At 37.3% G+C, this 11,352-nt stretch overlaps 1 protein-coding gene across 10 annotated transcripts; it reads right to left on the reverse strand.

Moving 5' to 3' along the window:
* Positions 1 to 857: 857 nt before the first annotated feature.
* On the reverse strand, positions 858 to 11,337 carry LOC107227561 (2-acylglycerol O-acyltransferase 2-A). Of its 10 annotated transcripts, none has more exons than XM_046739198.1 (6): positions 8,934 to 11,337; positions 3,558 to 3,808; positions 3,211 to 3,485; positions 2,950 to 3,124; positions 2,114 to 2,313; positions 858 to 2,027 (listed from the first exon to the last, which is right to left on the reverse strand). In XM_046739198.1, the coding sequence occupies exons 2-6, from the start codon at positions 3,785 to 3,787 to the stop codon at positions 1,870 to 1,872; spliced, it is 1,038 nt and encodes a 345-aa protein (XP_046595154.1). In that variant the 5' UTR covers positions 3,788 to 3,808; positions 8,934 to 11,337; the 3' UTR covers positions 858 to 1,869. The 10 variants fall into 10 exon arrangements, with proteins under 10 accessions (XP_046595154.1, XP_046595157.1, XP_046595162.1 ...); XM_046739201.1 differs by lacking the exon at positions 8,934 to 11,337 and adding an exon at positions 7,049 to 7,201; XM_046739206.1 differs by lacking the exon at positions 8,934 to 11,337 and adding an exon at positions 6,783 to 7,201.
* Between the last annotated feature and the right edge of the window lie 15 nt (positions 11,338 to 11,352).

An 11,352-nucleotide genomic window follows, 5' to 3' on the forward strand; every position in this document is an offset into this window, starting at 1 on the left:
ACTCCAATCCCACTCGCATCGAAGAAAACATGCATACCTATACCAGGATGGTTACTTGAGAGCTTTAACGTTCAGAGTTAACAATGCGAACGACGCGTCGCCGGCAGACAGGCAACCGAAGTTACATCGAAATAGTTATTGCGTTTAACAATAAGATGTAACATCGGTTGCCTGTCTGCCGGCGATCGTCCTTCGTGTCGTTAACATTAAAATAACTTATACAGTGACATTCACGGCAAAAAATTTAAATCTACAAATTTTACCCACCATTGACCGTGACTGACCTTTTCCGAAGCGGGATACCAAACGAATACCGTAAAAAGCTTCGTCGTAGGGCGACCTTCCAGGATTGTCATTCAGGACTCCTCCTTGGCAGGAAAAGGTGAGTCGAATTTTCGGCGCAATCATGAAAATTGGTGCAGCAAGTATGACATGTTTGTGAAACAAACGAGAAAATCGTATTAGTTCCGATAAGTCATTAGACGGTGTGCTTACTTTCTCCTTACCATTATTTGTGCTGTAATTGTCTGGATTTTAAGTAGTCAACGGTTGTTCGAATCGTGAGTACCAAAAGGGCCTGCAGACGAAAAAAAAAGAATAAATTCTTTCCTAAAGTATACGTGGGACAGATTCAATTTTCTTTTTTATTTTTTTAAATCGCTATTCGTAAACAGAAAAGAATTAACTAGTCGTGGAAGAAAGTGGATTTTACATTGCATACTGCAAATACTATGTTACCAAATAAAATTCAATTTGTACTTACAGCCTGAAGTTTTTTGCTGGTATATTAACCTATTGAAATGTATATCTGAAGGGAAACTTCGATTGAATGCGAATGACGAATAAATCAAGCATCATAATCAGTCTTACATAAACGTTTAATTCTGAGATATTTAATTTGTTATCCATCCAAGGCTGCATATTGCGTTGCTTTGGACGAAGAGACGAAAAAATTTTTGGTATGAAAATCGGTAAAAATCCGTGATAACGTTTCTAAGACAGATTTCTTACACAGATTATCATTATAGCGACAGGCTAAAAAATAATTACAAATTGCAATGAACATACCGATGCTTCAATCCCGTGAGAAATATGCTTCGCTCATTTGTATTTCTAAATTCATTTACACTTCTTGCACGTATAAAATTGTTATAATTATGTATAAGTGCGTGTGATGCGCGATTTTCCAACAATTTGTGGAAACGTGAAATGGTAAATGAGCATATCATCGTTATTCACGAACAGTGATTAACAGTAATTTCATCTACATGGAACTACCCTAGATTACAAACTAAATACGTAGGAATACCTGACTTGTACACGACAAAGTTCGATTTTCATCATACGAGTACATCAGGTGATTGCTTTCGATTCGCGAAAAATGTTGTGAAATTCTGTTATATATAACTTCAACGTTGATTTGGCTGAAAATCCTCGAGTTATCTGCTCCTAAATCATCGTTGCCAAATTGAATTTTTCGTCTACAGATACTCGATCATTGTTTATATAATTACGATGTGAAACGATTTATAAATATTTAATAAATCCATACCTGGGATCCAGCGTTTGCATACTGTCGTGATAAATAAACTACTTTTGAATACGCTGCGCCGAAAGCGCGATAATCTTTTCGACTTTTGTCGATAGAATATGTTTCTTTGCTTACAAAACGTGGAAATTTTTCCTCTCCTACGATTACGTCATAATACAGATCCACCGCCGACGCCGTTTCATGTCGCGCCTATTTATCCAGAGTGAACCGGACGGTTCATCGGTGTGGATAATCAATTACGACGATCTTAATCGCGCATAACTTAACATACCATGTCGTATTTCTACGTATATTACAATACATTCTCCTCAGTTGACTCAATCAATTATTAAATGAGTATTTTCCGGATTTGGCAAGTAATGATGTTTGTGCGTTTCGAAGAGTTCGACCAATTTTTCAATGAACTTTTTTTGGTACTCGTCTATCTGCTCGCGGGTTGGTTCGCTAATTTTTGGCACGTTCAACGCTGCTCCGACTGAAAAACAATATGCATGTGAAAAATAACTTATGCGGTAAGAAAAAAATTCGTATAAAAAAGTGAAAACTATAAATTTCGCTCACCGACCACCGTGACTGGCCTTCTGCGAGGCACGATACCGAATGAATATTGAAAAAGGCCTCGTCCGATCGGCAAAACAGGTGCGATCCCCGTGAATTTTCTCAGCATCTCTTGCAGATACCTCAGTAACGATCCTTCGGGATTATCGACTTGACTGTAGAGGTCCGTTTCTCCGAATGAAAACACTGGGACCAAAGGTGCTCTGAAAGTTGACGAGTACACGGGTATAAATTTAAAAAGTATAACGATACCAATAACGGACGACGTAATCGTCGCGTTTTTTCTTTTTTTTTTTTTTTTTTTTCAAGCAAAAATTTACTTGTTTCACTAGAATTAAGTGAAATAATTTACTTCAACTTTACATGAAACGGATAATTGATTAATACGTAAACAAGTCAAATTGTTTTTTATGCCTGGGTTACTGGTGGTAGTTTCTTTATAATTACGTCCAGAAGAACAAAAAAGGGGTTTCTGTCACTCCGTCTAAATTTTGCGATTGCGATCGTTGATTAGACGTATTACGCCAATATGGAAAAGTATAGTTTGCTCTATTCCTGAGACAGAAAAGCAAATATCGTACACTTTCAACTATCAAACGAGGGTAGCTAATTTTGAGTGAATTTGTTAAATATAGACTATAAAAAAATGTCTCGTCGACTTCTGTAGACTGTAATTTGGTAAGAATAATCCAGCACTATCATCGTTCTTTCGGTCACGGAAACAAAGATTTTTATGTAATAATATTGACGATTTTCTTCATTTTCGAGGCGAAAGAATAGTTATTCAACCACGTATTCATCCAGGCATAAAAATTGGACCGTTATTCTCGCATGCTTACCCGTGCTTCAGAGCGATCCTGACGAACCCCTTTCGCCGCTTCAATATTACCCGATACGTACCAGGTTTGCACTTGAGTGATTCCGAAGCACCACCAACGGCTAGAACAGTCGCTCTGCCGCCTCCGGGTACGGAGACCAAATGTTCTATGCTTCTGGCACTCGCGCTGCAAGCGCCTGAATCGAAGTTCATTAATCGGTGTTGATTAAGATTTCGATGATTCGCGTGATCGGGTAAATGAAAAAACGCTGCCAAAGCTCACCAAAACTGTAGACGAACTCCCTGAAGAGGGGCATGTTGAAATGTTGACCCAGAGTCAGCATCCGGACCCGAAGTCCTGGGTAGAGTTTGTGAAAGCCGAGGACATCGGTGGCAAAAGCTCCGAAAGCTCCGGTGCACAACACACCGTGAGGAAACGTACACAGGAGGTAATTCTTCGACGGATCCAAGTCCGCGGTTTTAACCAACTTTATGGGAAAGTATGCGCAGAAATAGTGCCACCAGGCGTGGTTCCGCATCCAGAGGATCCACGAATCGCTGAAAATAATGAAAATAAATTATGAACGGACGTTTGATCGAGGGAAGTTTCACGTTTGCAGCAGAACTCACCTCCGGCCGCCTCTCTCGCACGCTTCTCGATCGATAAAGAAGACCCAGGCAAGATAAACGAGGAGGAAGTATCGAACCACACTTGTGTAAATCAAAAGCAACGCGGTTATCACACAAGAGGTGAAACCGCCGAATACCAGCATCATTATCCACGCGGCGGCAGCCAGAGTCTGAAGGCGCCTCTCGAGCGGCGTGTTCAACGGAGCAAACTTTACTCCGAGAAGTTCCATTTCGATTTCTCGTCTTCTTGTCTGTCGAAACGTGAATAGAGAAAAATTCAATTAGATTAATACGTTAAATTGGCATTCACTCGTCAATTTACACACTGTGGAGCTTAATACGGATAATTATAGGTGTAGCAGCTTTTACGCTTTTTTTCCAGGAAGAACTGTATCACGCGAGAACCCAATATTCAAGTCTGTTTTTTGACGCCGTTGGCTTCAAAGCTGAACCAACGACGGTCACACGCGATTACAATTTCAAATAAAACTTGGGCATGGTCTGCCGAGTTTATAAAACAATCGGTTTGAGAAACCAAATATATTCAAAAAAGGCTACGCATAATTTCGTGTTAGCTTGGCGTTGTTTCGAACGGCGCGGCGATCCCAAGTATATACGAACTGAAAACAATCCCTCGAGAGAAAGAAAAATGACCGTGTTTAATTATTGAAATTTTACCGCACAACCGTGACTCTAACGTTAAACTTGTTACTACGGTAGCCCGACAAAAATGAAAGAGGGAAAGTTGCGTCGTTAACGCGTGAGAATGCGACGCGAAATGAAGATATTTGTACGCTGTACAAACATTGAGCAATCGACAGAACGCCGGCTTCTGTGAAGCGACTGTAATTTAAGGTGCATACGCACGATTGAAAAACATTACGCTACGATAAAACTGTAACGTAGACAATAATTGTTACAAAACGTTCATCTATCACCTTGTTAAGATTAAGAAATCTCGTCCACCGACACTTTGTTTGTCCTACTTTTACAACTATCGACGAGCAGCCTGCACAACATTCTGTTTACGCCGTATACGTATAAATTAAAAATATTTTCCAAACTGCATTATGGATTTTTCCACGCTATCAATGTCGAAGATTTCAATGCGCAAGTTAAACGGCACAGGCACTGCGACTTGTCGAAAGCTACTTCTTGAAACTAGAAATATTTCTTCGCACCCACGAGAGACTGAAACAGCGATGCGAGATAACGGCTATTATCTTATCCGCAAGCTTCGCGGCCACACCTGTGACGAGAAATAATTAAAAAGATGCAGGTTGTTAAGCGAATCGTTTGCGGTTTCTCGGCGAAGCTAGATTTTTTAACGATAATTAGTTAGAATTAGTAATTTTATTATTTATAATAGTAAAACTTTGTCACATGGAAGTAAAGAGTTTCTGGGTAATGTATTAGCGCATAATTCCCGAGTTCGTTGCTGTTTTACCTAACTGGTTTGCATCGTTTGAATTCACCCGTGAAGTGGAATAATAAACACGAACGTATAGCAAGTATTTATTCCCATGGCCGCGATTGGTTAATCGCATGGTAATCAGGTGTAGAGTTCAATGAACCGGAACTGCTTTAATGGAAAATCGACGGAAAACGAGGAAAGGACTATCATACAAGAGAGCGATAGTAATGAGCGAGTCCCACATTGCGAATATGCAAAGGCGACGCGGTCGAGAGAGCGCGTATTTCATTCCGTTATTCGAATATCTACGCCGAAAATTGGAGAAAGCTGTAAAACGGTGTGAACGTATGCATTGAAAAAAATTTCATTTTTTACAGTAACTAGAAAAATTGAGTAAAACGGGTGTCGTTGAAGAAAATTGTTTGAATATTGTTGGAATTACGAAAAACGAGGTACGCGTAAAAATTTTGCGCTATCGTCGATCCTTTTTTTGTTATTGTAACGCAAAATCAGTTTTTTCGATTTACTCTACTTTTTTAGTTGAATAAATAGTTGCAAGAAAATATAGCAACAGAGTACGATAATGATACACAACCGACAAAGTACGACGAGGAATACTAATGAGGCTCTAATCGAGCGGTTTATAGGACACTTTAAAAATAGTCCGACCTTAAAATAGGAGTAAAAGAACCGAGTGTCGTAGGTCATCGAGGTGAAATACATTATTGGCATATTTGTAAATACGAACGAAACGAAATTCATTTCATTTCCGGTCGGAGACTTGCGTACATAATTGCACTGACAAGTGTTTCAAACTATAAATCGGTACAAAGGTGACCGATTCGATATTCTAATAGAGGGAAATTTAAAAGAAAAAAAAAAAAAAAGTATCAAATCCTTGATTACGAATTACGAAGCAGGACGGATGACGAGGACTTAAACCACCTGTCGAAGTTGTATCAGGTGATTCGCGAGAGAACTGCCGAAGGCTTCGCGGCATTTTAATCATCGTACGTACAATGCCTTCAATCGCACACACGCGCACACATCGGATAGAGAGTCTGGATTTTCGCCAGTACAGTTGTTTAAAAATAGCATCGATGTTGTAGCTGCTGTGCACATATTGTAATATCACGTGTGTCGCACATATTGCATTGTAAATGTAATAAAATTCCGGTGAAAGTTGTCATTTACATATCGTATAATTTAAGAGATATGCAAATGTAGGATAGTGTGCAAAGGCGAAGGTTACTTGTAAAAATAATTACAGATACGTCAATTAACATCCAACGCTTAATACGTGCAACAAGGACGCGCGTTTTCAATTATTATACATGTATACCTATAGGTATGTACGCACGTAAACTAAAAACTTCAATTTACACAAATCGTTACATTATACACAATTGCACACGTATTACAACCGTAATTTCCGTACAACAATCGTATGCGGGAAACGACAACGATAAACGAGGGTCGACTTTAACCGCAAAAATACTAACACTTTACTCCGGCACGCGACGCGTTTTGTATTCATACACAGCCGTATTTCTCACGCGCAACACGCGGCGATAGATTTTCAATTTCGCTACATGCACGTACAACAATGTACACGGATCGTAAGATACGATCGTTCACAGTATCGCGTACGTGTTACACGGTACTCACTAGGTTCGAAGTCTGAATGAACGAGGAAACGGTTGCGCAGCTGATATAGCCAAAGCCTAGCCAATAGCGCCGGATCCGATCATGACGATCAGATCGGAGATCGAAGATCGACGCACGTGGTTCGCAGCGCCTCGATATTTTACCTGAGACGAAAGAGTTTCCTTCGCTCCTTTGCAGAGCGCGTTGAATTTTTGCTGGGCAATTTAGTCCCGACGGTTAGCGACAAGGTACAAAAAATTGCTTAAAAATCGAAGACGAAAAAAATTAACCGGCGAATCCGAGCCGAGATGAATGGAGCAAATATGATTGATCTACGATCGAATTAACCGTCGATCACGCGATCCTTTGAATTCGACGATCGCCACCGATTCGCGGATTCACTATATATATCAATTCGAGAGGATTTTACAAGGTCCGATGTATTATCGTCGACTCCGAGAAGGCTTCGACGACTCGTTTCTCAAATGATTCTTCCTGCTACGGACCACGACGACGACTGTCGTGTAAAACCGACGATGGATTCCCGTTGAAAATACCGACGGTTCTTGTTGGTGTCACGTGCCTCTCTCTCTATCTCTCTCTCTCTCTCTCTCTCTCTCTCACACACACACACACACACACACACACCCACAGACCCTATCTTTCTACCTCTCTCTTTCTCGGATGTTCACAGCAGGGACTTTATGTATGAAACGTTCGACCGATCTCTCCATTGGCCATGAGGCGGGGCGGAAACACATGTGGTAGCTTTACAACTGACGGTAATCATCCCGATTTCTTAATTTTCCAGCAAATATGTTTACCTCCTCGGTTTTAAGAACATATTGTGGTATTTCTATAGATATACCTTCTATGTACGCACATGGACATATTGCACGTAGCGTAGCCCCGTCATTGGCGTGGATACAGAAAACTCAAAATGAGAAGAATTTTACTTGTTTGACGGTTAGTAATGAAAATTATCTTCAAATGTTGGTTTGCGTATCGTTGGAATTACAACAAAACGTTGATACAAGTAACCGTGTTTTATAATCCGATTATAGTTGCCAATGTTGAATTTTCTCGTTATCGTAACTTTGACTCGGTTTGATCAGTTGAGTAGATTTTTTTTTTTTTAAATAAACATGCAACCTCGACATCAATTTATAGTTTTATACATACGGTTACAAGAAAATATGATACGAATGACCGTAATCTAAAATATTTGTAACGCATACTAGATTTTCTGATTACCGCTACGCAATTAATTTTCATATTGTATCAAAAACCGTGTATTTCGGATATGGTAGAAAGTTCGAATATAGCGAAGAAATGTGTAGTAATTATACAAGTAGCAATTCCTCTCTGTGCATCAACGAAACTAATCAAAACACAACCGTCGGAATTTCTATTTTTTTTTTTTTTTTATCAATTTTACGTACAGGTAATCGTTTCAAATAATTTTTTCTTTCTATATTTAAATCTGGACAATCAAAAATAGAAGAAGAAGGAAAAAAATCAACACCTTCGAAAACAACAGAGATATTGAATTTTTGCATTGTTCAAAATCATCGGATGCACGATGCGGGCTGTTTTCAAAATCGTTAGAACGAAAGTCAGAAGACCGAAAGTTTCGTCCGATTTCATGTGACAGACGATTTATCACCCGAAAACAATCATCTAGATCGATTTGTAATAACGAATCCTTTCACATATTGAAATGGAGAATAAACTGATAGTCTAATTTATATTACCGAATTTCGTCGAGATTCTTTCATATATATGTACGATATATAAATCGGTAAAATTTTTCTGTTACTCGCGAATTCAACAGTACATTGTGTCGAATAGACGCCATCTTATAAACGGTATTCGCAGGAGTTTTACCGTTTAACGTAGCTGCACACATTGATACGTTTAATGTGTAATCATGTCATGCACAAAATACTCAATTTCACCGCAAACTTTTCGGAGAATTCGGTTATTAAATGCAGCGTCGTAAGTCCCTCAGGTATTTGAAACGTAATTTTTACCGTCTAAATGTCTATGCATTATCAGCTATTGTCAAAACACATATTTTGTGCCCGTAAAGAGACGTGTTTTATCCAATTCTAACTTTAGGTTCAAACAACATCTGTCTAACAATCGAAACAATCTCGTATATATCTTTGACATTAGTTTTAAGTCGAATTTGCGGAACATATGTTTCAGATTTCGCAACATGATAATCGCCGACGCTCTTAATGATCCTAATTCATTACATCTACATGATTACGACTTGCGTCGATATGTCGATACGGTAATACAATACATACATGTGTAACAAACAATTTTTCATTTTTCCCCCTTTCTTTTCTTTTTCGTCGTCTATCCTCTCATCCATTTCGCCGTTACGAATTCTTCTTTTCATTCGCATAGGTTGTTATCTGTACAAACCGTTATAATATATGTATATATTGTATATTTCGCACCACTCTTCGTCAACACACACATTATTTTTATCTATAAAACTCACTTCGTCTTTATCCCGACTTACATTCTGATATTGTAACAACTATTATACATTATTCTATGGTATATAAGCCAGCAGTATTGTTTAGTGCTCGTTTGTCATATAACGTTCGTAATTTTTCTTTCTCTTTTACATTATACACCTTCTCTTATATACTTATATTATATACACTACGCTAGATTTGTTATTCGCTTCTTTCATACATATTACATACGGTATCTATTGTTACAAATATACATTACTTAGATTATAGGTAACTATTCGTACAGATGTATCCTTAGACACCTTGTTATATTCATTCGATTTATTACCCTACGAATCATTGTCGCATGTTTTTTGTATTCAATTACACCGCGTAGTGTTATGAATAAAATAAACCATGTAAGACCTGCGTGTGTAATACGTACACATATATGTACCTGCAGATTGGAACTTACATCTGCATACGTATAACTGACTACGTACGTGTAAAATGTAATAATACATAATACATATATACAGGTACATACACCGGTTGCATATGCTCGCCCATATAGATCGGATTGATTCAATTTTAAATTACTACCGTTGCCCGGGAGAATGGAATTTTTAATTTTGGTAAGAGAGTAGAAAAAATAAAAGAACGGTAGGATTCTTTTCTGCGTGTTTTCTTTTTTTTTTTTTTAACTTTTGTTGCATCAATTTTAAGTACGTTTTTAGTCAGCGTACATTGTTGTTGTATATTTAATATGAACCATACAGAAAAAGGTATAAACGAGGAACTTAATTATTTTTACACTGCGGGAATAATTATATGTATAAAATCTTCGAGGTTCGATCGGATTGATTTTTTCCTCTCTTGCTATTTAATGTATGATAAGTGCACACGGATTTTTGTACTGACGTGTGAGTATTAAATACGGGATTAACATTACAATATAAATAAATAAATATACAATATAATATTATATATGTATATACTACATATCTATAATTTCATATAGATACATATTTATATAGCATAGATATATTTTGACATTTCATAAAAATAATTAACCGTATTTATACGTTTTAATATTTTCTTTCAATTCTATTTTTATACTTTTTTAAACTTCCTCTTGTCTCCCGTTTTTCAACTAGTTTGTTCGCTACGCTGTGTTTCCTTCTCTATCTCTTCCTCCTTTTCTTCACGACCCTGGTCCGTAATATCCGTAATAATATACAATATACATATATCTATACATATACTTTGTTTTTTTCTATTAACAATGGCCATTTTTATACTAAGTTATTACAAGGCCCTGCAAGGCTAAGTCCGATGCTCGTTCGTCCGAAGCGCAAATGATCACGGTAATTACTTTTTAGTCAACAATTCGATCCGACTCGTTACGCTGAGTTCTAATCATTTAAATATAAGATTCATAATATTCGCGATAATACAATTTTATCCATTTTATGCTTATGCGCACGATTCCAGCTGGATAATTTCATTACACTCGGTGTTTGATACCTTTGCGTTGCATTGAAAAGACAGGCTGATTAAAAATCAAAATGACTGCGTAATTTTAAATATAAATTTTTGTTACACTTGACTGTATTCCATTATTGAATCTATATATATTGAGTCACGATTTAACGACGAGCAATCATATTTGTAATTTCGTTTTTTTTTTTTTCCTTGTGACATTGATAAAAACATTACTGTTATTACTATCAATTTCCAAGCAAGTACTTTTGAATTGTCTTCACACAAAGTGATGCAGCCGACGCTACCTATAATTGATTTTAACAACACTAATAATAATGACAATAACAATAACAATATCGATAATCACAGCAATAAGATTTATCGCGTAAGCGGAAATGTTGTTCCGATATCTTCTGTCGTTCTGCGAATAGGTACAAGTTTAAAGAACAGAGTTAGTACAGAGATTGCTTTTGATATTTATCGAAACGGATATGATTATCACTATTTACGTTATTCATTCGATGAATGAAGACTGAATACAAGGCTGAGTCAAGGTTCAAAGTGTGAAGTTATTTCGCGCAAATGATTACTGCAATATATCAAACACCACACTGAACACGGACGCTTTGTTGTTTTTTTTTTTTCTTTCTTCTCTTGCTTTTTACGACTTGTTTTTCTATCATCAAAACGTTCACTTTCGATTTTCTGTTTTTGTAATTAATATACATGTTTTTGCAAATCGAAAAGAAAAGTACGAAAAAGGATATGTGTATGT

This window comes from Neodiprion lecontei, chromosome 1, assembly GCF_021901455.1.
Source record: "Neodiprion lecontei isolate iyNeoLeco1 chromosome 1, iyNeoLeco1.1, whole genome shotgun sequence".
NCBI lineage: Eukaryota > Metazoa > Arthropoda > Insecta > Hymenoptera > Diprionidae > Neodiprion > Neodiprion lecontei.